Here is a 26,974-nt window from a genome sequence, read left to right as displayed (position 1 = left end):
CAGCCACTTGGTGTCTTCTGAGGTCCCCATACTGTTCCGACAGTTCGTTGGCCCAGCCGCGCTGCATGGGGGCTGAGGGGTGCTGGGAAGGGCCAGCTTGCTGGGACCAGGGACACCTGACTGCTGATGTTAGTTTCAACAACGATTCTTTCTGCCAGTCCCATCCCTGGGCTTTCTGCAAAAAGTGGTGGGGATGACCCATGCTTAGTGTCCTCTGGTCTCTGGAGCCTGGGGTGGGGTGGGTCTCTGGTTTCAAAATGAACGTCTCTCTGTCACTGCGGGCTTCTGGGCAAGGCTTCACAAGAGACTGGATTACCCCAGAGGTCTCGCCCACTTCTGAGGGCTACGGAACACTAGTCCATTGGGATATTGTGACCGTGTCATGGGCAGCTGCCTTGAGTTTCCAACTAAGGATATAAGATCCATTTTTTAATATTTTAAAAATATGTTATTCATTTATTTGAGAGAGAGGAAGAGGCAGATAGAGAGAAAGAATGGGTACGCTAGGACCTCCAGCCTCTGCAAACGAACTCCAGAAGCACGCACTCCCTTGTACATCTGGCTTACGTGGGTCCTTGGGAACTGAACCGGGGTCCTTAGGCTTTGCAGGCAAATGCCTTAACCACTAAGCCATTTCCCCAGCCCAGGACTATGCTTTTTTTCCCCTCATTCCTTTTCCCTCTGTCTCCCTTTCTTTTCTCTTCCTTTCCTTTTCATTTCCCCTTCCTTCCCACCCGCCTTTTTTTGAGGCAAGATCTCATATATCCCAGACTGGTTTCAAACTGGCTCTGTACTGAAAGATCACTGGACTTCTGGTCCTCCTGCCTCTACCTCCTGAGTGCTGGGCTTACAGGCGCGATGTCGGGTTGATCCAGAGATCAAACCCAGGGCCGCTTCTTACGTGGCAAGTGCTCTACCCACGGAGCTCCATCCCCGCTGGGGACTGGCCTTCCTATGCTAACTGTAGACCTCGTTCTGCTGGCCTAAGAACCGGGGAAGATTGCTACCTGTGAGGACGGACGCCTAAGAGGAGAATGGCGTTTTGGACAAGGGCCCAGTTTAATCCGTTGCCCAGCTGCAGTTGCTCTCAGCCAACTCCTTATCAGCTGAGAGCTGTGAGGTCCGCCCCCCCATCCCCATGCAGTGAGCCCTCCCTCTGTTGTGCCCATCATTTCCCAGGGGAGGGGACTCTTACCTTAGGTCCAGGAGGCCCCGGTAAGCCCTGTGGAAGCAAGAAGGTGAGTGGTGGAGGTAAGCCCTGTTCACAGAGGGGGCTGGGGGGGGGCACAGAGACAGGCCCCCGCTAGCGATCACAAGAGAAAGAGCCTACAATAGACCAGTTCTAGAGTATCTCAGAGATTAACCAAAGCCCGAGGAGGGCACATGGGGACAAGACGCTTGTGTTCCTCTTTAGAGCCATGTGGGCGCCGAGGGCACGCCTGCAATGCTCGCCTACTGGAAAGTAGGTCAGTGGCATCCTGCTAAATTGATGGTGTGGTCCTTACCCATGTACCTCCTAAGTGGGTCCCCTCCCTGGACAGCTGACCTGGCCCGACAAGGCCTTCGTCTCGTTCTTGGTCCCATGGAGGAGCCTGCTGGCTCCCTCTGCCTGGGGTGCTATGACCACAGCAGCTGTCCATAAAGAGGAGGTGTGGGATCAGGGGCTTGTGGGTACCCAAGGGAGAGGCCAGGGGCGGCTGGCTCCCTGTGGTCTTGGGTGGAGCTCTGGGCAGCAAACGTGGGCTAGAGAAAAACCATGGTGCCTAAGTCTGGTCCTTCTCAATTGGTATAAAAAAGAAAAAAAAAAAAAAAAAAAAAAACACTTCCTGGGGCTTTGCTTTTTAAATAACCTAACAGAGAAAAACCACGTGGCTGGCATCCAGTGAGCAAGAGCCCAGTGCTGGGCGGGAGGGCAGCACACTGCAAGCCGTCAGTGTGGACCCTGGGGCTCGCCTCCCTGGGCTGGTTTAATGTTCTCAAGTCACTTCCTGTCATGTTTCCTTTTTCCCCATCTAAAGTCTAATGGAAGTGAGACTACTCTGGAGTCCTGGGCAGAAATTTTGGAAAAAGTACAAATCCCGGGCTGGAGAGATGGCTTAGCAGTTAAGCTCTTGCCTGTGAAGCCTAAGGATCCCAGTTCGAGGCTCGGTTCCCCAGGCCCCACGTTAGCCAGATGCACAAGGGGGCACATGTGTCTGGAGTTTGTTTGCAGTGGCTGGAGGCCCTGGTGCGCCCATTCTCTCTTTCTCTCTCTGCCTCTTTCTTTCTCTCTGTCATTCTCAAATAAATAAATAAGAATGAACTACCACAACAAAAAAAGTACAAATCCCTTTTAGGGACCGAGCTGAGCACAGGAACCAGCTCCCAACAGCCATCTCCCCAGCCCCGAGAAAAACAGCCATGGGAAAAACATTATTAAAAGCAAGCAAGGCTGGAGGGATGGCATAGCCATTAAAGTGCCTGCCTGCTGAACCTAAGGACCCAGGTCCGATTTCCCAGGACCCACATAAACCAGATGCACAAGGTGGCACACAAGTCTGGAGTTCATTTGCAGTGGCTAGTGAGGTCCTGGTGTGCCTATTCTCTCTGTCTTTCTCTCTCTATCTGCCTCTTCCTCTCTCTCAAATAAATAAATACATAATATTGTTTTTAAAAAAGCAAGTGGGCTTTGCCTGTCCCCATCGATCTGGTTGTTAGTTACTGTGGAGGGTGAGAGGACTCAGGTATATGGTGGGCAGGGGAGTAGGGTTTTGGTTAGGGCTTGAAATAGGTTACTTGGTGGCCACAGGGTTTGACCTGTCTCCTGGAGGGGGTGCCCTGTCCTTCCCACGATGGCCCCGTCACTCCTCAGGCTGCAGATCAAAGGCCCTGCTGATCAAGTACTCAGCTGGGCTGGAAGGCGGCCCGACAGTGTGAAACCAGAATTCCCCCTCAAAGGCACGCTCATCCGGGGACTGGATGCTGACATACCTCTCTGTACTTTTCTAGAACCCTCAATCCAGGGGTCAGGGACAGCTGCCAAAGACGGCCCTGGGAACTTCTCTCCAGCTACCCTGCTATGGCTGGGAGAAGGGCGCCCGTTAGTACGCCCCTCCCCAGCACCCCGGAAGGCCATTAGTAGACATGGCACCTGATTGCGCTGTGTGCGGGCGGGAGGGGCGGGCAGCGGGTGAGCATCCGGCCATGGGCAGCTCCATGACCAGGCCTCAACGTGACACCTCTGCCATCAAGGTTTGGGGGTTCACCCGGAGCCCATCTGGGGTGAATCCTGGAGGAGATACTTACAGGTGGCCCCATGGGCCCTGGCAGTCCTGGGTGCCCCAGAGGTCCACTTGGTCCTGGAGGGCCCGGTGGTCCTGGAGGCCCTTGGATGCCGGCCTGGTCCTGCTCCCCCTGAGGTTGGTGGGAACAGGGGTTAGAGAGAAGACCCGGGAGCCGCCGTCCAGCTCCTCCCGTCCCCAGTCTCACCCACACCCCGCCATGCACTCCCTCCCCAAGGCCCCGTGGCTGCTGGGAGGGTGGTGGTGACAATGGATGGGTGGCGGCATGAAGGCAATGGTGCTGTGGTGGTGGCATCACATGTGACTGCATGCAGGGGCTAGTGGCAGTGAAAAGTGGACCATGACACCAGCTCACTGAGCCGCGGGGATTCTATATGACCTGGCGCAGAGGGCCCTGCAGGGGTGGCAGAGACAGAAGGGTGAGCGAGAGGTGATCTCTGGCCTGACCCGGGGCCTGCTGCTAGCCTGGCTGGATGCCAGAGTTCCACCCAGGTGGTCTGTGCCCTTCTGTTGCCCTCCCAATGTGGCAGGTCATATGGGCTGTCCTATGTCGCTGAGCCACAGAATAATGATCTAGCTTCCTGTCTTGCCTTTCTTTCTTCTGGTTTTGATTATCTTCTTTAGAGGATCCAGTGAGATCCTTAGGTCAGAGGCCACAGATGTCGTTGGCTCACTGCTCAGCTAAGCAGGGCTCGTCCACAGCTCTGTGTACTTTGAAACGGATCGGCTGGGCACATCAGATCCTATATAAAGTTCTTTCAACTAATCAGAGACCGAAGGGTGGCCAGCGTAGTCAAAGGTACAAGGTGGCTGTGTGTGTGATGAGAGGCTGGGGTAATAAGGAGCACCAGCTCAGCGTCCCTAAAGTGGGGGGGGGGCACTGGCTTGTGCAAGGGTAGGTGGCAGTGGAGGGAGCGGGCACTGCTGTGAGCTTCAAGGAGGTTCAGAAGCAGCCCCCGAGGCTCTTGGAGGTTGTGGTGGTTTTGGACATAAAGTGTCCCCCATGGCCTCAAGTACTTGTGATTGAACCACCTTCGGGAGGTGGAGCCTTGCTGGAGGAGATGTGTCACTGTGTGTGTGTGTGTGTGTGTGTGTGTGTGCGCGCGCGTGCGTGCGCACGCATGGGCGTGCGTGGATGGGGGTGGGGGTGCGCCTGAGATGTATTAGTCCAGCCCTACTGGGTGTTGAGAGCTCACTCACTCTCAGACTGCTTCCTTCCTGCTGCTATGGAGATGTGACGGTTTCCTAGCTCGCCCTTGACGCTTCCTCCCAGCTGACATGAGAAGACGCGACGCCTTGCTGGCTGCTCACGCCATGCTTTCCCAGCCATGACGAAACTTCCCCCTTGAGAGCATCAGCCCAGAGAGACCCTTTCCTCCCGTAAGCTGCTTCTAGTCGGGTGCTGTGTCCCAGCAAGGAGAAGGTCACTGTGCTCTGGAGGATGTGGCCAATAGTGTCATTCATGGCCTCCAGGTGTGCTCCCTGTGGATTCTTAGACGCTGGTGGGAATGAGTTCTCAGCCTTTGCTCAGTCAGATGCCCAAGTAGCCGGCCAGGCTCTCAGGCTGCTTACTTTCCAGGTAGGTGACCTGAGGCCCTCAACAGCTTAGAACCCCGCTCCTTCCCAGTTCGAAGGCAAGTCAGGAGCAAGGCCGGCCGTCGGTCATCTGGACTAGAACCGAGCCGTGACCTCTCCGGCTGCAGAGGCAGCACTGCTCTGTGCTTAGGGATCGGCTCCTCGCCCAGCCTCCATGGGTGAGTAAGTCAGGGAGAAGGAAGTATTTGTTCACGACGGACCACACCCCACTACAACTATTCTGGCTCCTCACACTCAGGTTCCAAGTGCTCAGACACTAAGCGCTTGTGAGCTGGACTCACTGATGGCGCATGGATGTGATCGCCAGAGACTGGGCTACCAGGTCCCCTTCTCCCTCTCGCCTCTCTGTGACTCTGGACAAATCAACTCACTTCTCTGGGTGTCAATTTCCTTTCCTTTACATGACCAGCGATAGTGACGGTTGACATCGCTGTACCTCATCCGAGCCAGGAAGGACCCCGGAGGGTTGTGTGTCCCATGACACGCTGTTATGTCCTTATTTCACAGAGGAGGGGGGTGAGGCACGCTCTGAACGGGTAGAGAACCTGGATATATACATCCTTGTGTTGGAAATTAGGGCTGTGTAACCTTAGGCAGCTCACTTAACCTTTCTGAGCCTTGATTTCCTGATCTGTGAAATAGGGATGGCCGTGCTTAACTGTAAAACGGTTGGGACCGTTCAATAAAATCAGCTCTGCGAAGCTGATGGCATGGTGCCTGTTGTCGGTACTAGCAGGGTGTCATGGTGTGGCGGAAGTTGTAGGCCTCCCGGGGCCTGCACATTGTGCATTTCATGCCCATGACACCCACGGGCTGGTGTTTGTTTGTTTAATGGAACTGTGTCTGAGGGAAGTGCTGGCTTCCTGGACAGCCCCGGCTGGCCTGTCAGGGCCTGAGGACTAGCTGGGCCCCTACAAGAACCCCACACAGTCCGGTCAAGGAAGTCTGGTCTACCTGGAAGGTCCGCCTTTTAATGACTGGGGGTGGAGCCAGCCGCACTGAATTGAGGAGAGGCAGCAGCTGAGGAGAGACAGGGGTTGGAAGGCCAGAGGGCAAAGGTCAGAGGTCACAGGCATTCAGAAGGACGCAGGAAGTCACCAGGAAGGCCCAGCAGCCAACAGGGAGGAGAGGAGAAGAGAGAAGAGAGAGATTGACGTGAGCATGGTGGCAGGGGAGATGGTACGAACGTGGTTCAAGTTAAGGGACTCAGCCCCGAGCTTGCTCATGGCTGGCACAGCTGTTCCTCGGACAGAGGAGTGGCCTTCTCAGCACCCCGCGTTGGCCTCCGGGGTACTGGCCACCAGCCCCGCCCCCTTGGGCAGAGGTGCGGGGTGCTTTGTGGCCAGACCCACCAGTGAGGCCATGCTGGGCACCGAGGCCATGTGACACACCAGCCAACATTGCACTGTCCTGCCTGGCCCTGCTAGGTGCACTTTGGGGCTAAGTGGCGCAGACACCCAGGCTCTCACCGGGGAAACCACAGGACTAGCTCAATTGGTATGTGGAGCCAGACTGGCGTGCGGTCCCTGTGGGTTCTTTTTGGGTAGAAAGGCTGATGTCAGCGGATCTGAGGACAATGGTCAAGGAAGACCAGCTCCCAGGATCAGGGCCAGCCAAGGGTGTGGCTTGTGTGGCACACGCTCAATGCAGCCGAGGCCTCGCTCTCGGAGCTGGTACACTGGGTAAAGATGTGTGGAACGGTCAACCACTTTTTTCTTTTTTCTTTTTTTTTTTTTTTTGGATGGGTGGGAGACAGGCAACTTGCAATCACATGACCCAGTATGATTCTCATTCTGGAAAATTCCTGCTACTTCCATTCCTTCTCTTCAGCTCAAGCTGAACTTTAGGAAATCATTAGAAGGTAGGAACCCATGTGAAACAGAAATTCTATAACATGCACTCAAAGGCCCTTGAACTCTCCAGAGGCCTCTAGGATGAATGTTAAGAACCAGGAGCCACCTGGGCTGAGAATGCGCCGGGCTGGGGAACTGGGAACCGATGTTGGGGTCTCTTTTTGGTCATCCCTGCTGCTCGCTGGGGCAGCTGCCATCCACCCTCTCATGCGGGGGCCTGAGGACGTGCAATGTTGGGCTCTGTGTCCAAGAAGCTTTTCAGCAGAGGAGGCCAGAGCCCTTCCGGAACCTACAAACCTTCAGGGGAGCTAGAGGGTTGGAGCGCAGAGCTGCTAGTGTGCCACTCCGGTGCTCCTGGCGTGGAAATGGAGAGGAGGGAGGCAGAGACTGGGTCATGTGGAGCAGAAGGGAGCGAGCCCACAGAGCACCCCACAGTCAGTCTGATACCCCCTCCCCACCCCTCCCCACTATTCTCGTTCCTCGTGAGAGGCGCCAGTCCAGACGTCTTGGAGAGTTCCCTCCGTGCCTGCCTACCTTTGGGAGAGCCTTTTTACTTAAGGCCCTTTGCTTTGCTACCCAATTCTAAATGAACTTGCCCTGCCCAAACTAGGTCTTCAGCTTCTAGAACCTTCTACCACTTCCCCCTTCTCTTTTCTGGTGCACAGCTGAGAGGCAGGGTCTGCTCTTCCTCACTGCAAGCATTGCCACAGGCCTGGGGACACGTTACACAGTGTCTGTATGGCACTGTCTGTGTTGGGAGCTGTTGTCTTTCTTTCAGGTAACATGACCATCCTGTGAGCCCATCATTTCAAATAGGCACAGCTGGCCTTCTATTACTGTACCCCGATCAGGCTGGCCCGAGCACCAGGGCCCCTGCGTCCCTGGAACACATGCCACAGACAAGCCAGCACCGTCTGGGCCTCAAATCTGTCCCTGTGTCTTACATACACCAGGCTCACCGTGGGCTCCCTCAGGTCCAGAAACTTAGAGGTCAAGGACTGGCACGCCTGGGTGCGTTCCGAGAGGCCAAGCAGAGGCCAGTCTGGCTGGCCAGGTCCTCCTGGGAACCCTTGAAAGTCAAGTTCACTCTGAGCTTGGTTGTTCCCGGCTCCACCCACCGCCTGAACCCCAGAATCTGCTTGGGCTCTTCACGTGATTCTGGGACAACGAGAGGGGGTGTGGTCACCTAAATTCCTCGTTTCCTTTATATTTGCAGCCTAGAGCAAAGCACAGCTGGGCTGCTCCACAGGGTGCTTCTCTGTATCCCTGGGGTCCCAGAGAAAACACTCAGGGCCGCGCCCTCCCCTGTCCCCAGCGGGATCCCTGCGCTTAGTATACAAGTGACCGTTGGGCTCCGCATAGGGATGGCATCAAGAAAACGTAGGGCTGGGTGGGGCAGAGTAGGGCATGAGCCATCTTAGCAGGGCGCCCCACATCTTAGCAGGGCGCCCCACAGTATTGCTGCTGAGAAGCACCATCCGTGTTCTTAACAGGCAAGGTGCAGGTTTTGTCCCCCGTGGATGCAGTGGCCTTTTGATCGCCCTTCCTTGAGGTTTGGGTCATCTGAAGCAATGACTAATCCAAAAAAAAAAAAGCCCCTCTTCTTTGGCCGGGGCAGGCCGCCAGACACGCCGCCACAGTCACGCACCGACACGCACACACATGCTCCCCAGCTCTGTTGCCCGCCGACACGCCGATCCACGAGAGCCCCGTGGCCAGATAGACCAAGACGACGCACACGTTCGAAAGACTCCCAGGCACCCAGGTCAGCAGGCAGGCAGACAGACGGACGGACAGGATACGGAGGCTGACTCTCCACAAATGTGTACAGCAACCCCCAGGCACGCTGCCAGGAGGCATGGTCAGCCTCAAGGCCAAGCAGCCCGCGCCTTGTGCAACCTGTCCAGCTGCTGAGCATGGCAGGACACAGGTGCCTCCGCCCCCAGGGAGGTGGGCTGAGTGGAGCTTGGCTTCCAGAAGGATCGAAGGGGCCCCTCAGCTGGCAGGGTCACTTACCCGATGCGGGTACTCGCCACACTGACCCTGGGGAGGGGAAGAAGGAAGAGGGGTGTGAGGCACATGTTGCGAGGGCCCGCCCTTGAGGAGCACCCCAAGACTTACAGTGGACACACCACACATCCCACCCCCCAGCGCTGTTTCTCTGGCCCCGGTTCTCTGAGACAGAATAACTGGCTTTCCTTTCTTGTCTCTGGTGGGTGGGAAGAAATCCCTCTGGCCTGCCTGTGGGATTCCAGGGTAGGACCCCACCACATACCACCTGCCACAGCAGCGGGGTTGCAAATTATGCTCTAAGCTCAGCTGGGGCCCCACGATTTGGCTTGGCTGACCTAAAGGCTCCGGACAGGAGCCTGGATGGGCCCAACAGATCCTATGGTAGATTGTGGTCAGTAGGGCCCTTAGGGACACCTCCTCTGAGTCAGCAATGACAAGCCCCTGCACCATTGCCCAAGAGCTAACCTGCCAGTCTTGTCAGAAAGTCAACATGGGCTGGAGAGATGGCTTAGCAGTTAAGGTGCTTTGGCCTGCAAAGCCAAAGGATGCAGGTTCGATTCCCGGGTACCTACGTTATGCAATATGCCCAAGGTGGTGCATGTGTCTGCGTGGTTACAGGCTTTGGTGTGTTTTCTCTCTCTCCTCTCAAATAAATGCATAAAATATTAAGAAAAACAAATTCAACATGAATGCAGGAGGCCAAGAAGGGGCCAGGCAAGGAGAGGTATAAATAAACACCTCAAATTTCTAGAGACTCATGGGGGACAGTATACCGCGGGACGACAGGTAGAGGCCAGGCTGCAGGCAGGCTCCCAGCCCCAAGAAAAGACTGTCACCCGGACAGTGTCACTGTTTCTCTCTTACATATCAGATACCTCGGGGGCTTTCTGATCCTGTCTGGCAAAACCAAGTTGGCAAGTCACCACTCCGACCTCTTTCTGCCTGGCAAGGGCGCTCCCAAGGTTTTAGAGTTTTGGAAACTCTGATTGTACTAACCTTTTCTCCTTTTTGTCCTTGAGGCCCCTACATGGAGACAGAAATGAGACAGTTAAGAATTAAAGTCCGGGCCAGGTGACACCCTCCCCCAAGCCTCCCTACTGGGACCAAGGAAGAGGAGGTACTGACCGGCTGTCCCCGGGGACCCGCCAGACCCTGTGGGAAGAAATATACACGCACCTCAGCGAGTGGGCAGAGCAGAGACATGCCTGGTGGGGTTGGGACAGACAGAGGGCTTCCAGGGGCTTCTTAGAATGTCCTGGAGTTTTGGACATTGGGATCTGGCAGCCACAGTTAGGCCTGTCCGTACCCAGCTTACGTAAGGTATGGTGGTCTTATATGCCAATCCAGTGAACGTGCCCTTGTAGATTCCACCTTTCTCTCATTTCTCTAACCACTGTCATCTCAAGAACCCTCTGTGTGGGAAGGCTGGACTTGAATGTCACTGGCTGTCCCTGCTCTGAGGAACACTTGTCTCCAGCACCATGAGTCCTAGCCTGTCTCCTGCCCATCCCAACATCAGGGAAACTTTGGGCCACAAGGGCTTTGGGGGACACAGGCAGGATAGGCCAGTGCCATGGACACTGGATTATGAAAGCCCGGAAGCTGCACTGAACACCCTGAGCGAGGTTCCCAGCTCCTTGGAGGACACAAAGGGCTTGGGGAGGACCTGGCATCTGGCTGGATTTCAGGGGCCTTCAAGGGTCAAGGAGCCCCAGGCTTACATGCAGGCAAGAGGTCAGGGCGAAGGCACGTATGGGATGTCACCTCTGGGCCGGGCTTGACAGGTGTGTGTGGAGCTCACTGTCACATAGCCAGAGGCACCTGAGGCCCAGGGCTCAGCGACTGACTGACTGAGCCGTGGCCCGTGGTGTCTGATCCTGGAGGTCCAGTTGCTCCCATACTCTGACCCTGCCTTCTGGAAGCGGGGCTCTTAGGTAGGGCTGGAGCTATAAGCAGTGTCCCTGCCTGGGCCCCTGAGGTTCCCCTGGACCTGTGAGGGGCTCCAGGAGCCAGTAGCGGGAGCTTTGAGTTTAGGGCATCGGGCTGGGAGGCCTAAGGTTGATGAGATATGAGAGAAGAACATCTTAACTTCCTCCTGCTTCCAACTTGCAACTTGGCCCAACTGGAGACTTCCCAGCAGGCTCATGGCTAGGGGTGGGGAAGCTCAAATCGGAAAATGTCCTCGGGACGGGAAGAGCTTCCATTTCCTAGAAAGTCCCCCAGCCAGTGCTGATGTCAGCACATCCAAAGAGCCCACCTTCCCTCTGGTGCGGGCGGCAGCTCAAGCTAGCCACTGGCCAGCGGCCATGCTACGTCACCACCAGATGGGACTCCAACTCTTTCCTGCTGCCTCCCCTCCCCGCGTGACATGAGAATCTAACCCAAGGATGGGCCCAGCTGGGAGGGACAGTGACAGGAAGCCAGTGTCCCATTGTGGGCAGTGACGCAGGGTTGTTACTTCTCTCTGAAAGGTAGGAAAGCAGGGGTCTTACCATGTCCCCTTTTGGTCCAGGGTGGCCCTGGAAGGAGAAAGCAAGTTTCAAGGACACTGTTTACTACAACATCCAAGCCCCAGGCCTGCCTGGCTTGTGCAGTTCCTCCTCCTCAACACACCATCTCTGTCTCCTCCTTTCCTTCCCTCCTTCCCTTCTACCCTCCCTCCTTCCCTTCCTTCCTTCTTCCTTCCCTCCCTTTCTTCTTCCCTTCCTCCCTCCCTTCCACATTCCCTTCCTTCCCACCTCCCCTCCCTTCTTCTCCTCTTTCCCTCCTTCCTTCCTTCCTTCCTTCCTTCCTTCCTTCCTTCCTTCCTTCCTTTCTTCCCTCTTCCTCCTCCTCCTCCTTTCCTTCTTTCTCTCTCTCTTCCTTTCTCACTCAGTCACTTTCTCATTTGCCCAGTATTTAATTTGCTGGCTCACTAGACCAGGGTCATCCCCCCCCGCCCTGCAACTTTCTGAGCTTTCTCAGGCCTTATTGCAGCCACTTGACTTTCAGAGGAGAGCAGAAAGGGGGCGAACATCTCTCCCAAGCCCCAACCCTCACCCCACTTTACACAACCAGCATGGTCTCAAGGGATACTAGGTTCTGTGAGAAGAGGGGGCATGGCCACCAAAACCCCTGGGCTGTGTATAGCTTGAGAGGACACACCTCTTTGGGGAAAGGTTGAGGGAGCACATCACATGCCCAGTGTCTTTAATTTGAAGGTCTAGAGCATTTTGGAGGGTCAGCTGTCCGGCTCCTATGAACAGCTGGGTCAGGAGATGGAGGCCAAAGGGTTAAGGGGATCAGAGGATGGTCGGGTCGTGGAGGGGAATCAGTCTGTCCCGTGTGGACCTGAGTGTATGTGCGTGTGAAGCCTCAGTTGGGGTTGGGGACCCCAGCCCTGAGGGGACGTAGGTAGTGCCTTGGTGGTGCTGGGGACCAGGGTCAGGTGTGGAGAGTGGAGAGCTTTGTCATGGGTCTTCACCTCTCTGTCATCTCTGCCTTCCACCACTTCCTCTACTCCCAAGCTCAGGCCCCTCTGGGAGCAGCCGGGTCACCACAGTCTGGCACCAGGCGCTGAGCATCCAGTCTGCCCACTGTAGGCTTATGCCCTGTGCAAGCCCACTGGGGTCGGGCTGACCCATTCAAGTAGCCCCTCGCCCCCTCCCACGAGAATGACCCCTTTCTGGCTAGGAGTTTTCTTTCTGTGTAAGGGCTGTTCCAGAGAGCTGGGCTGCGGGAAGACCAGGAGCCCAGGAGAATGCTCTGGGCTGAGATGTGGCTGAGCCCAGCCAAAAGGTCCACTTACCACAAGCACCCACTTACCGGCTTGCCGTCCAGGCCAATGGGACCCTGCAAGGAGAAAGGCCAGATGCAAAACCCTCTCTTCCCAGGCTTCCTGCCCAAGGGTGGCCTGGGCCTTGGGGGAGGAGCCCAGGTTCCGGTGCCATGTTAGTAGAACCTGGGCCCCCACTTCACTACCCACATGTGAGGTGACTGTGGTGACTTGAGCCTGAGCTCTACTCCCCAGCTTAAAATGGGGACTGAACACTGGAACCTTCCTGGAGGGGTACTGGGCAGGAAATCAGTGTCACAAACCCGGTGACCAGTTCAGGTCAGAACCCAGTGGGTGTCCCTGTCACTGCTATCGGAGACATCCTCTTCACCCCAGACAGAAAGGGATTAGTGTTCAACTAGGAAGCTAGACACGGTTGGTCAAAAGTAAGGCACCTGCTTCCCTGGCCCTGCCTCTTAGAGTCTATCTAAGCCCCACGGGCAGTGATCAAGACGCAAGCCGGGCGTGGTGGCGCACGCCTTTAATCCCAGCACTTGGGAGGCAGAAGCAGGAGGATCGCCTTGAGTTTGAGGCCATCCTGAGACTTCGTAGTGAATTCCAGGTCAGCCTGGGCTACAGTGAGACCCTACCTCAAAGAAAAACAAACAAACAAAAAAAGACACGTCACTGGCCACCCTGATGCCACGTCCCTGGTGGACGTCCCCTCAGGGCTGGGCCAGAGGTCATCACTAAGTTGCTTCCCTGTCCCGCCCCCTGTCCACGCCCTGGAATCACGCTGGGCACATCAGCCTGCAATCCCGCTCGCCACACTCCTGCCCTGCCACCATCTGCGAACGCACGGCTGTCCTGTCCTGCTTGCGCCGGATGGCCAGCACACCACGCTGCTCTCCCGACAAAGGCTGCGACGTGGCACCCTAGTGACCGGGGGGTCCCGAGGGAGACAGCGGCCACAGGGCTAATCCAGTCAATGGACTTTAACCCAACCAGACCCAGGACCCATCTCGCGTGGCCAACCTCAGCCTCCTGCACTTACCGGAAATCCAGGGAAGCCTCGAGTGCCCGGCTGACCCTGAAAAAAAAAAAAATGAGGCAGTGAGGATGAGCAAGGGAGGGTGGCATCTCTGTGCCCACCACTGAATCCACCACTGAGTCGGTGTGATCTGCCACGAGGCACGTTCAGGGTGCGAGCTGACTGCGTGGAGGAGGAGATGGGTAGAGAACTCCTTCGGGGCCTGGGGCTGGGGAAAAGAGGGAGGCAGTCAACGGCATCCACTGGACCTGCTCCTAGGAGAGGCCTGGAGCGCCCCGCCCGCTGTGGGCGCTCTGAGCCAAGACACGTCAACAGACAACAGATTGACGACAGAGCCAGAACATCAGGACTGAGCCCACAGCACACACAAGTCCTAGGCGAAGATCCCACAAGTCCTCTCTAGAGGTGGCGCTCACTGCCACTTATCTAAGGAGGATCTGGAACTTAGCAAAGGGCAGTTGGTCTTCAAAAACGTATATTTTCGCCAGGTGTGGTGGCGCACGCCTTTAATCCCAGCACTTGGGAGGCAGAGGTAGGAGGATTGCCATGAGTTTGAGGCTAACCCTGAGACTACATAGTTTCAGGTCAGCCTGGACTAGACTGAGACCCTACCTCAAAAAATTTAAAAATTGAAAAATAATTTAAAAAATGTATATTTTCAGGCTAGATTGGGTCAGATTGTCCGTATCCCTCTGGGCCTGGTCCTGGCCAACAGGCCTTCCCCCAGCAGTTGGGCAATCCCTGGGTTCCCCCAGTTATGGTGGGTACAGGCTTACTTCCCCAGTCAGTACAGATTATAACATAGGGCTGGAGACTAGAAGTGGGGTCTGTGGTCAGAATACAGTGGTTTATGGTCAAGGTTCAGGACAAAGGAGAGGGTCTGAGGTCAGAAATGGCACAATGTTGTGGCTTCAGGCCCCAGAGGCTAATCAGAAAGTCAAAAGTGGGCTGGAGAGATGGATTAGGGGTTAAGGCTTTGCCTGCAAAGCCTGAGGTTCAATTCCCCAGGACCCACATAAGCTAGACGCACAAGGTGGCACACGTGTCTGGAGTTCATTTGCAGTAGCTGGAGGCCATGGTGCCCATTCTCTCTCTTTCTCTCTGTCTCAAATAAATAAATTGAAAAATAAAATTAAGACAAAAGAAGGTCAAAGGTAACAGAGCTGAGAGATATGAGCCACATCACTCTTCCCCGGGACCCAACAAGGCCTGCCTCTACACCCCTCACATCCTTCACAGTGTCCCCATAGTCAAGTTAGGGTCGCCTCTTCCCTCCTCTGTGCCCTTTCTCTCTGGCCATGCCCAGTGGCTCACCTGCCTTTCTCTAGTACGCATGCCAGCTCTCAACTTGGGTCTCCCTCGGCCGTGGGGTCTTAACCTCAAACTTGCCTTCCCCAACAGCCGCGTGATCCTGACCCACTGTCTAACGTTCCCGAGCCTCGGTTTCCTCATTAGACAATGGGGACCGCTGGGTAACCCCACGGAGGTCACTGAGCTGCCTCCAAACGTGCTTGTGATGCCCGCAGAAATGGCAGCGGGCAGCACTGGGCGCGTGTGGGCTTCAGTTGAATTACAGCGGTACCGGAGCGGACCGAGGCTGCTAAAGGTAAGCGCAGTAAGCACTGGGATTTGAGGAGCTCTGTCTTAGTCAAATAGTCTCAGAACCAAATGCCATCTCTGTATTCATCTGCTGTCCTCCTGAGACATTTCCAGGCTGCCTGGATCCTCCTCGGGCCACGCACGGGAGCATCCAGAGGCCTTTGCACATGGCAACGGGTCGCCTTTCTGGCCAGGTGGCACGGGGACCCTGCCGTGTCAGGTGGGGGTTCTGGTCCGCAGAGAGCCAGCTGAAGTCTGTCACAGGCTGGGGATGGGCCTGTGGCAGGGTTCCAAAGCAAGAGGGTGGAGAAGCCACTCGTGTGTCAGCAGGGCCCCCCCGGCTTCTCCCCTCTCAAGGATCAGTGATGCTAAGAATAGCCCGAAGGAGAAGCCCGGAAACAGCAACGCGATCTCCGAAACCTCCCAGTGTAAACTTTCTGCAAACCGCTCTGCACACGGCAGGCCCAGGGAAGAGGTCAGGACGAGAGGATTCCAAGAAACGCGCTCATGGCCGCCCCGGCTCAGATGCACCCGGCGGGGTAATGACACGCTCTGCTAATTGCAGAGCCCGCCCCGGTAGCAGCGTGTGGCCATCCGACCTACCAGCCAAGTGCCAGGTTAACCAGGGCTTTTTCAAGGATTTGGGGAGGACTGTTGTCACCGACCACATGGAAATTAGGACTCTGCCTTCTGGGGAGGTTTGGGCACGAGGAAGGAACTTGGGGAGATGTGGGATGGGATTGTAACTCACATGGCCTCAGTGTATGCTGAGTTTCTGGTCAGGCTGGTGAGCTGCCTGTTTGGGTTGTATATAGATGGATAATACTAATAATAGGCCCCAAATATTATTATGTTGTATGCTTGAATATATTAAGCTACTAATGTATATCATTTACGTAATTATATATATGTGTGTGTGTGTGTGTGAAGGGGATAAGCAGACATATATATGTTTGAGACAGGGTCTCATTATGTTGCCCACGCTGGCTCTGAACTTCTAAGCTCAAGCAATCTGCCTACCTCAGCCTCCTGAGTATCAGACTACAGGCAAGTACCTTTAATGGCTAAGCCAACTCCCTAACCTGGGTTCAGTGTTTTTTTTTTGTTATTGTTTTTATTTGTTTTGTTTTTTTTCAAGGAAGGGTCTCACTCTAGACCAGTCTGACCTGGAATTCACTATATAGTCTCAGGGTGGCCTTGAACTCATGGCAATCCTACCTCTGCCTCCCGAGCATCAGGATTAAAGAAAGGTGTGCGCCACCACACCCGGCTGCCTTTATGTTTTTATGCCATGTTCCAAAATGGTTTTCCCCAGCTGGGAATTATTAAATATTCAACGTGCTTGCTGCTGGAGCGCAGGGAGACAGACCATCTCCGTAAACTGCGTGTGCTTGTAATTATATCTCTCATCCCCTTACTTACTCATAGCCTTCGGGGGAGAGCCCGGCTCTTGAATGTCCCTTTGGGTCCTCTGTGCCCAGGCCGTTGCTGAGTGTGCCAGCCTTGCCCTGCTTCCCCATTCTCCAGGACTTTCTAGGTGCCAGTCCTGGCCCAGGGGCTAAGTCAGAGCCGCGTTCCCTGGGTGACCATTCCTCCCAGCCTTTCCTACCAGACTGTAGTCCAGGCCCAGGGCCTCCCTTATCCCGTGTTCCCACAGCTCCCCGTCTCAGCATCTGCTATCTGTATTGTTATGGCCAAAGTGATTGCTATCGTGGGCCTGGAGAGCAAGTCTCCCTCTGCCAATCCTGCACCTGGCACATTCTAGGTTCTGGATGGGAACAATATGGGCAGCACCGTATGGGTAAGGGTGGCAAGTTTGGGTACCTCCTATTGGACTTTGAGGAGCAGCTGGGCAGTTTCGTGGAGGGGATGGTCGCTTGACATGAGGGCATTCCCTAGCCTGGCCATGTCCTGCCCAGTGGCTGCTGGGCCAGTAAGAATCTCGGGGTCCAGCCTGATGGGACTAGAGGAACAGAGGCAGGTGACCCTGGACTGCTCTAAGGCTGGCTCTGATTAGCAGCATTTATTCTGGGTCCTTCCTGGCTAAGCGGAAGGTCACATGTTCCTCTCATGCCCAGTTGCCGCCTAGGGCTTGTCTACTTGACCTCTGCCCTTAATGATCAGCAGACCCTCGGGTGACTGGTCCCCCTGCTCCCAGCAGCCTAGAGCAGCAGGGGTAGCTAAGCGAGTGGCTCGGTGTCTGTGAGGACCTGACTAAGGTGGCCGAAGTCAGAGCACCCTGGGCTTGGTTGGCATGCCTGGTGTCTAGAACCATCGCTCGCGCTTGCCCTTGATTAAACAGGGCAGCTTCCGCATGGAAGGGGTGGCTGGGACAGAAAGGCTTAGGAATGGGGCTGACCTGCTCCAGCACTTACAAGTGAGGTGACAAGCCCGAGATGGCCAGTTTCCTTCTGTGACATGAGCCAGTGGGGCCACCTCCTGCCTGTGTTGGAGACCTAACACGTGATAAGTGACTGGGAGACAGATGGCACAGCGGCCACCTGAACACGTTCCTCCCACCTCCAGCGTGGGAGCTACGCCCTGCTCAGTCTCATCAGCATCCGGGGCACTGGGACAGGAAGTGGCCCTGCACGTGCCTCAGATGTAGGGACCTTGCAACGACGAACGGGCAGCCTGTCAGCAGGACTTGCTTAAAGAGGGTCAGAGTGCACCAGTGTGAGCTGCTCAGGACAACTGTGCTCACACGGATGGAGATTCGAAGCAAGAAAGCCCTCCTTTTTTTATGAGAGAGAGAGAATTGGTGTGCCAGGGCCTCCCAGCCGCTGCAATCGAACTCCAGATACTTGCGCCACCTAGTGGGCATGTGTGACCTTGCTCTTGCCTCTCCTTTGTGTGCCTGGCTTACGTGGGATCTGGAGAGTTGAACGTGGGTCCTTAGGCTTTGCAGGCGTGTGCCTTAACTGCTAAGCAATCTCTCCAGCCCAGCCCCCATTTTTTTTTTTTAATGCAGCTAGTTACGGTACAGGCCCAGAAAGGACAAAATATCACACATCCTGGTGGAACCAACTCAAAGAACACTGGGCATGCACAATCAGTGAAAGGTCCAAAGGACATTCCAGGAGCTGAAATACCAACAGGTGTCATGTCACGTCAGCCGACCACCAGCCTTTGTTCTGTTTTTACTTCCCGGTTCTTCCTCCTCGTGGGGACCTTGGTCAGACTTTTTCTGGATCTTACTCCCAATGCCTGGACAAATTAGGATCCCCACATACATTCATATTAGCCAACCAGGTTCATCCCAACTTACTGCCTAACTGACTTAGGGACAAGAACCAATCAGGCTCATTCTTTTTTTTTTTTTCTTTTTTTTCTTTTTTTTGGTTTTTCGAGGTAGGGTCTAACTCTGGCTCAGGCTGACCTGGAATTCACTATGTAGTCTCAGGATGGCCTCGAACCCTCAGAGATCCTCCTACCTCTGCCTCCCGAGTGCTGGGATTAAAGGCGTGCACCACCATGCCCGGCTCAGGCTCATTCTTAAGATGTGGAAACCTCTGATCCACAGGGCTAACTGGCAACCCCCTTCAAGACCCCTGCCCTGCTGTAAGGAGCTGTCACTTTACTTTGCTTCTCAGTGAAACTTTGCTCACTCATCTGCAGTCCTCACTCATCATTCTTCCCAGTCACGAGACAATGAACTCAGCTCCTACCCATGGAACTGGCACTAAGAGCTCATGTCGGGCTCTGCCTTCATTCAATGTTACAACTTAGGACCCTTCCTCTTTCTTTTTTCCCACTTTCTCTGGGAACAGCCAGGCTCAGAGTATCCACACTGTGGCTCTCCTAGGATGGGGTTGGGCAGTAGCCATGCACATGCAGGTGACAACTGCACCACGGCCTGGTTTGGGACTGGTCACAGAACACAGAGCACACAGACTGTGCGTCACGTGGGGTCGCTCCTCCGGCTGGGGCCACAGTCTAGCTGTGTGACTCTGGACAAGTGCCCTGTGTGCCCTGGTTTCTTCATCTCCTACTTGGTGGGATCCTTTCAGGATTAAGTGAGGTAACACACAGGAAGGTCTCAGGAGGCTGTGTCAGCCGTCAGTGGTAACTGAAATCGGAGCAGAAAGCTCGCTTGCGAGGCCAGGGCTCCTCAGCCCAAAGCACTCCATTGGGTCTGGGCTCCTGACTCGTTGCTAGCTCTGGATCCTTTGGTCCCCCACTCCCTCACCATGTGGCAGGTCAGAGACAACGCACAGCAGGACACTGAGCCTACAGCCTGCTGCCCACGCCTCTAGGCAAGGACTCTGGTCGAGCCCCTTCCCCTGGGTGGGCCTCACTCTCCCGAGACAGCTGTACTAGACGATGCTGGGGCCTGGTCACTCCTTGACACTAAGTGATTTTACTGAAGCCGGTGGGCAGGCACCTTGGGAGCCCCACCCATCCTTTCCCCCACAGCTGGTCCTTCTTGCGGGGGGTCTATCACCCACACCCCCAGTAGTCCCTAAGGAAGCCTGACGAAGAGGAAGGCAGGTGGGAGATACAAAGGAATACAGGGGGCTCCACAGAGGGGAGAGCTAGAGGGTGAGGGGTGAGTCGGGGCTCCAGCAAGACCAAGAGTGGGCGGGGGTCACTGAACCTTATCTCCACCATCTGTCCCTGCTTTCGGGAAGTGGAGGCGAGTTCCCAGGAAAGCGAAGGCGCCCGCTGGGGCAGCCGGCTCTTTCCCCTTGCTGTAGGCAGCGGCTGCTCGCCGGCCTCCTCCCAGCTGCTGGGGTTCTGCGGCTAGAGGCGAGGTCCAGGAGCCGTCCCCCCAGAGGCTGTAATTTAGGTCTATTTAGTCAGGCCACTTTCTTTAACATCCACCACCGCAGCTCAGAGGCCAACAGTGCTCTCCACCCCCGGAGAGGCCCAGCCAAGACCAAGCCTCCTCCGCTCTAAAGGCCCACATGGGGTGGACTGTCCCATCCCTTCCAACCCCCAAAAACAAAGAGCGTGAACAACTTACAGGGGGCCCTCGAGGACCTATGATGGACATCCCGGCATCTCCAGGGGCGCCCTGTGGGGAGAGAGAAGGACGGTGGCAAGGGAGCCAGGTAGTTGATGGCAGGGCACAGGGATGAGGGAGAGGAGACTAGAGGTGTCGCCAAGGGAAGGGGTGCCAACCCACAACCACAGGGAGGCCGAGATGCAGAGCTCAGCGCAGGGCGGGGCTGGGGGGATGAGCCGGGATCGGAGCATCCAGGCAGGGTTGGGAAGGTCAGGGCGTGAAGGGCTGTAGGCAAGGGACTAAACACAGGGTCCAGAGGGAAGAGGGTGGAGGAGAGGCCTGGGAAGTGCCGAGAGCAAGATTTAGGTCATGAGGGGTAGAGGCAGTAAGGGGGAGGGGTGGTGAGGGATGGGGAGGTGAGGGGTAGAGGAGGTGAGGGGTAGAGGAGGTGAGAGGTAGTGGTGGTGAGGGGTAGGGGTGGTGAGGGGGTGGGGATAGACATAGGGAAGGACATAGCTCAGCAATGATGTTCTAGGTCCCTGTCCCTCACCCAACTTTTAAAGCCCTCCCTCCCGTATTCTTCCTCATCTCCCTTCCCGAGCACCCATCTGTCTGCGCACCCTACAGCTGGTGAACACTGGCCCGCAGCCCTGTGAGTGCAGGAGTTGTGAAATAGAAGGCTGGGCTGCACCGCACCCTCTGTGGGTCCAGCAGCCCCAAATGCAAAGGCTGCGCCACTTTAAATGTTCTAGAGAAGGCCGCTGAGAGGGGAAGGCTGGAACCTATGTACGCATATGGTTTTGCCTCTCTGGGCCTCAGGAGCATGGCCAGACACTGCTCAGCTGGGAGCCCCCAAGTGTGATCACAGGCGAGATAAACACAGGGAACGGGGCGGGAGGCAGGACGCCTAGGACCACCAGGAATCCATCCCTCTCAATAGAGGCAGGAAAATAAAAAGTCCCAGAGTCCTGAATTCAAGCCATGGCAGTTCTCTGAGCTCTCATTCGTCCCCCTGTGATCTGAGAACCTGGGATGCCCTGCAGGCCCTATGCGGACGGAGGGAACGTGTTTTGTAGTAACGCTTGACCTTCCTCACAGGCAGGAGTGATTTTGAGTTAGTCACTGTTTATGTCATTACAAGAATACTACGACTTTTTTTTTTTTTTTTTTGAGGTAGGGTCTCACTCTAGCTCAGGCTGACCTGGAATTCACTATGTAGTCTCAGGGTGGTCTTGAACTCACGGCGATCCTCCTACCTCTGCCTCCTGAGTGCTGGGATTAAAGGCGTGCACCACCACACCCGGCTAACACGACGATTCCTATGTGAGGCCATGTAGACTCATGGTTGAGAGCCAGAACGTTTGGTTTTAAAGCAGGCCCTGCTCCCTAGCCAGCTGTGTGACGTTGGGTGGGCTATACCTCTGTTCCTGTTTCCTTATCTGTGGCAGGGAGACTCCATTTGTCCCATGGAGTGGATGCGGAAATTTCATGAGATAATGTTGGGAAGTGTTTCAAAACACTGCCAACTCCTAGGAGGAGGCCATATGTCCCTCCCCTGGGCTGTTTCATACCGTGCCTGGATAGCCCAGTGTGGTGCCCAGTCACTTCAGCCTTGGTGTCTGGTGCGGGAGAGTTTTCCCCAACTCTGTGACCTTGGGCATATGACTTTGCCTCTCTGGCGCTTCAAGTACGTGGGGATATTAAAGATAGCCTAGAAGGGTTGTCAGAATTCACTAGGCTAGAATCAAGAATACTTAAGTGCTGGAGAGATGACTCAGCAGTCAAGGTGCTTCCCTGCAAAGCCTAAGGATCCTGGTTTGATTCCTCAGTATCCACATAAGCCAGATGCACAAGGTGATGCATACATCTGGAGTTCGTTTGCAGTGGCTAGAGGCCCTGTCACACCCATTCTCTCTCCCTATCCCTCTCTCTCTAATAAATAAAACAAAACAAAAAAATTTAAAAATGGACTACAGAGATGGCTTGGTGGTAAAGGCACTTACCTATGAAGCCTAAGGACCCAGGTTCAATTCTACAGTACTTATGTAAAGCCAGATGCACAAGGTGGCACACGTTTCTGGAGTTCCTTTCTCTCTTTCTTTCTTTTCTACCTTCCTCTTTCTCTTGCTCTAATACATAAATAAAAATAAAATCAAGGGGCTGGAGAGATGGCTAAGCTGTTAAGGCATGTGCCTGCAGAGCCAAAGGATCCCAGCTCGATTATCCAGGACCCACGTAAGCCAGATACACAAGGGGATGCATGCATCTGGAGTTTGTTTGCAGTGGTTGGAGGTCCTGGAATGCCCATTTTCTCTCTCTCTCTCTGCCTCTTTCTCTCTCTCTCAAATAAATAAATAAATAAATAAAATCTATATTAAAAAATAAAATGAAAAAGAACACTTAAAACTGTGCCTCACACAATGTATGATCACTGCCCTTATAACTATTGCCATTTGGTGTCACTTGGAGATGGGACACTCTTCAGACATAATTCTTTGAGCTGGTGTGGTGGCTAAGGCCTACGACCTCAGCTCTCTGGAGATCCAGGCAAGAGGATTGCTCCAAGTTAGGAGCCAGCCTAGGCTATATATCCGGACCCTGTCTCAACCCCCTCTTCCCTCCAAAAATAAACACTGTCTGCGCGTGCAAACGAGGAAGGGAAAGTTGGACACCAGCAAGCCTGACGTCTGATTCCTACTCACTCTATGGCTGAAGACCTCCAGCCAGCCCTTCCCTGAACCTCACTTTATCCTCTGATTAGACAGGCTAGGCCTTGACATTTCTCTAGAGCCCACTAAGGTGCTGTTTCTAGAATGGGTCACTGATCTCTGGCTTCATGGGTGGCTCTTCTCTGTGACTCTAAGCTTGTCCTGGGCGTTTCCAGCCACACAGCATTGGTGGGCTGCTCGTGACAGGGTACCACTCGGGATCAGACGGATGGGATCCGTGCCACGCAGTCAGGGCAAGGCAGGGCAGAGTCACTGACCTGGACAGCCAGGGTGCCATGCCCAGGAATCCCGGGACCCCTGCTCCGTGCCGTGGAAGACATTAGGAAATGATTGCCAGAGGCTGCGAGGGCAGAGTGTTCTGCCACCTGCTCGGCCGGGGCCCATGTGGTGGCGGAGGATTGAGTTGAGAGCTTTTAGGGCTTAGGGCTTGGTACGCCTGGAAGTCAGGCAAAAAGTGGGGGGGCCTGCGAGGACTCACCTTCTCTCCTGGTTGACCTTTGGTGCCCTGGGCAGCCCCGCACAGGGTGCAGGGAAGAGAGAGAGGGAGGGAGAGAAAAAAAAGAGAGAGAGAGAGGATGAGAGCAAAGAACTGACTTCGGAGGCCGTGTTAATGGCACAGCAACTGAACAAAAAGAAATCACTGTGAAATAAAAAACACAGTGCAATACAGATGCCGACGCGGCAGCCCTCGGGGCCGGCCAGCTAGCGCAGGCAGCTAGGAGAGAAACAGGGGGCCCTGTCCAAGTGTGTGCATGCATGGGGGGTGCAGGGGGCCGGGGAAAGCTCCTTCAGGCCTGTGCTGTGCTTCCAGACTAGGACTCTAGGAGCTTTGAAGGCCCCGCTGAGCACTGTGTTCAAACCTTTGCCAAATCGGGTAAGACTGGCCCCATTCGGGCTAGCCAGGCCAGGTATGGGGAGGAACGGAAAGATATGGGGGAGCAGAAAGTGACTGTCATGTTTCCTGCTTAAAGGAGTCGGCTTGGAATCCCAGCTACTCAGGAGGCTGAGGCAGCAAGATTGCAAGTTCAAGGCCAGCCTTCACAACTTAGTGAGACCTTGTCTCAAAATACAAAACAAGAACAGAGCCAGCCGGGCGTGGCGGCGCACACCTTTAATCCCAGCAATTGGAAGGCAGAGGTAGGAGGATTGTCATGAGTTTGAGGCCAGCCTGAGACTACTTAGTGAATTCCAGGTCAGCCTGGGCTAGAGGGAGACCCTACCTACCTCCAACCAAAAAAAACCAAAAACCAAAAAGCAAAACAGGACATGCTCAAGGACATAAATTTTATCACCACAGCTACAGACAATAAAAAGGGGCACACATCTGCAAGGATGAAAATAGCATCAGGGTGCAGAGGAAGCTTGGGTACCCAGGCCAGGGTGACTTATCACTGAAGTAACCAATAGATGGACAGCCCCAACTTACCCAGCTTCCGAGAGACCAGTGGCTCCACCTCTGGTGAAGCATGGGAGTAACCCAGGAATTTCACACCCACCAGCCACCCTGGTTGTTATCAAGTGGCTCATGCCAAGACCCCCAGTGGGCAGCCAAATGGGTCATTGCCACATTTAAAATGACACCAGCAGTGTGAAGCCTCAAAGTTCCAGGAGGTGGGAGTGTTTCTTCGGCTCCTCTACCTAGGAAGCTTGGATGGGTACTTCCTGTGGGTGGGCAGGAGGGGGTTGATGGACTGGTGGCCCCAAGGCCCCAGGAGGGGGGCAGGAAGGAGGAGCTGGAAGTGTCTCTTTGTACTTCCAGCAGATCAGTTCCTGTACCTAAGGGAGAGGTCTGGAACTTGGCCTACAAAGCCTAAGGATCCTGGTTCGATTCCCCAGTCTCCACATAAGCCAGGTGCACAAGGTGGCGCATGCACCTGGAGTTTGTTTGCAGTGGCTGGAGGCCCTGGTGTGCCCATTCTCTCTCTCTCTCAATAAGTAAAATAAAATAAAATTTTAGAAAGAGGTCCTGCTTACGTAACAGGAGCAATGACTTCCGGACAGCTGGCTTAGGTACAAAACCAGTTCCTCCCTCCTTCTTGAGCAAATTGCATGTCAACGTCTTTGCCCATTAAATAGAGTCTCAAGAGCTGTGGTGGAAACCGCCTGGCTCGGGCACATGTGCCGATAGCCCTTGAGGAAGACTGGCAGCATAATGTCTCCAGTCTGCAGGGCCCAGAGATAGTGTTTGAGGATCCGGGGTCTAGCGGGGGGGGGGGAGGGTGGGAGGGCTGGGGTGGAACAACAGGGTGGGCAGGACGCCCACAGTGTCCTGGTCTGGGGACTGGTGGGAGGGCTTCACAGAGGTGGCCCACAGCTCCCAGGGCCTTCATGGACAGGATTGGGGTGGGCCCACAACTTTGTGGTGTGAAGCATCTATGGTGAATTGTGGGATGTCCCAGGCCTCTGGTTCATCAGCCTGAAATCTGGCTCTTCATTTAGCTGTGAGGCCATGGGTGCTTTTTTGTTTTTTTTTTTTTTTTTTTTTTTTTTTTTTTGAGGTTGGGTCTCGCTCTAGCCTAGGCTGACCTGGAATTCACTATGTAGTCTCAGGGTGGCCTCGAACTCATGGCAATCCTCCTACCTCTGCCTCCCAAGTGCTGGGATTAAAGGCGTGCGCCACCATGCCCGGTTCCGTGGGTGCTTTTGACGGTGTCCAGGCACACGTTTGCCTGCGTTCAAGTGTGTGTCATTCACCCAAGCCCCGGAGAGAAAGACTGACTTCTCAGTCTTGGGTTTTCTCGTGTGCGCCATGGGGAGGGATTGCTGAGGGCTTGAGAGAGCTCAGTGAGTCCTGTGTGAAAGCCTCACCTCAGCACCAGCAGGAGTTCGGTGCCAGCAAGGGTGGCCAAGCCTTGGCTGCTCGGCCGCATGCTCACAGCCCGCATGCAGACCCACACACGGCACCACAGCCACGCTTGAGGCCAACGCCGGCTGCGGGGGGTGAGATTCGCAGGCAAAGCCAGCAGCGACTTGGGGGAGGCACACCGCGGGCTAAGGCCCATGCTGGTGCACAGTCAGTGTCGGGGCGGGGAGGGCGGCCCAGGCTGTGGCCCAGGCCTGCCTCGTTCTTGCTAGCCCCTAGAGACCTCCACCAGGAGGGCAGTGAGGACAACCCGGTGGCATGTCCTCGGTGCCCGAAGCCAGCCTTCTCGTCCCTCCCTATTGACCACTCTCATCTGCCTTTCTCCATCATCATCATTTTTTTTTTTTTTTTTGGAGGTAGGGTCTCGCTCTAGCCCAGGCTAACCTGGAATTCACTACATAGTCTCAGGCTGGCCTCGAATTCATGGCGATCCCCCAACTTCTAGGCCTCCTGAATGCTGGGATTAAAGGCGCGCCACTACGCCTGGCTCCATGATTTTTTCAGTAGGAAGCATTAAATGGTTTCCTACTCAGCCTCCTGGCGAGGACCTGGGGGTGCTGCCTGGAGCCAAGGCCTGTCTTCACTGTCATTGAGCATGTCCCCAAGACACCTCAGAAGGAAGCAGTGGCTGTACTAGAGGTGACTGGGGGGGACAGCTCTAATCCCCAGGGCAGGCTGGTGGCTCAAGCCTCTCAGGTCGTCGCTAAAGAGTTTGGTTCAGGGAACTTTCTTGGTCTTTTGCCTTTGCTGTGGCAGAGGTCTGTCGTGCATCCAGCCCCACTTAGGCACAGAGGACCCATCCCAAGTCCCCAGTGCATACTGAACACTATGCTTTGTTCCAGGTCCTATGTATACAACGTCTTTTCCTAGCCATATGAACCTACGATAACCTTCCATTTATAAGTAAGGTATAGGAAGAAATTAGAAACAATAATAATATAGAACAATTTTAACATTTTTTAAAAGTTGAACTGAATATAGGGTCACTCTTTCAAAATATCTTTTTAAATATTTTATTTTTTTATTAGAGAGAGAGAGAATGGGCACCCCAAGAGTCTCCAGCCTCTGCAAACGGACTCCAGATGCATGTGCCACCTAGTGCATCTGGCTTATGTGGGTCCTGCCTGGGGAATTGAATCTGGGTCCTCTGGCTTTGCAGGCAAGTGCCTTAACCACTAAGCCATCTCTCCAGCCTTCAAAATATCTAAATGAATCATAATATTTTCAGGCTACTGTGTACTACAGAGACTAAAACAGTGCATAAAGGCGAAGACCTATCATGAGGTC

At 54.8% G+C, this 26,974-nt stretch overlaps 1 protein-coding gene across 20 annotated transcripts in view; it reads right to left on the bottom strand.

Annotated features, from left to right (window-relative positions):
• Col13a1 (collagen type XIII alpha 1 chain) overlaps positions 1–26,974 on the bottom strand; it is a 157,118-nt gene that overhangs the window by 54,098 nt on the left and 76,046 nt on the right. For 7 of the 20 annotated variants that reach the window (XM_045137393.1, XM_045137395.1, XM_045137399.1 and 4 more), the window contains 11 exons: positions 23,303–23,329; positions 20,114–20,164; positions 13,552–13,587; positions 12,548–12,574; positions 11,236–11,262; positions 9,869–9,895; positions 9,740–9,766; positions 8,747–8,773; positions 5,832–5,897; positions 3,286–3,393; positions 1,196–1,222 (listed from right to left, as the gene is read on the bottom strand). In XM_045137393.1, coding sequence (XP_044993328.1) covers positions 1,196–1,222; positions 3,286–3,393; positions 5,832–5,897; positions 8,747–8,773; positions 9,740–9,766; positions 9,869–9,895; positions 11,236–11,262; positions 12,548–12,574; positions 13,552–13,587; positions 20,114–20,164; positions 23,303–23,329 — 450 coding nt within the window. Of the gene's footprint in view, positions 1–1,195; positions 1,223–3,285; positions 3,394–5,831; positions 5,898–7,027; positions 7,085–8,746; positions 8,774–9,739; positions 9,767–9,868; positions 9,896–11,235; positions 11,263–12,547; positions 12,575–13,551; positions 13,588–20,113; positions 20,165–23,302; positions 23,330–26,974 lie in introns of all 20 variants that reach the window. The other 13 variants (XM_045137397.1, XM_045137403.1, XM_045137405.1 and 10 more) reach the window with 9 other exon arrangements.

This window comes from Jaculus jaculus, chromosome 18 (genome assembly GCF_020740685.1).
Source record: "Jaculus jaculus isolate mJacJac1 chromosome 18, mJacJac1.mat.Y.cur, whole genome shotgun sequence".
Taxonomy (NCBI): domain Eukaryota; kingdom Metazoa; phylum Chordata; class Mammalia; order Rodentia; family Dipodidae; genus Jaculus; species Jaculus jaculus.
This window is presented reverse-complemented; position numbering and strand designations above follow the sequence as displayed.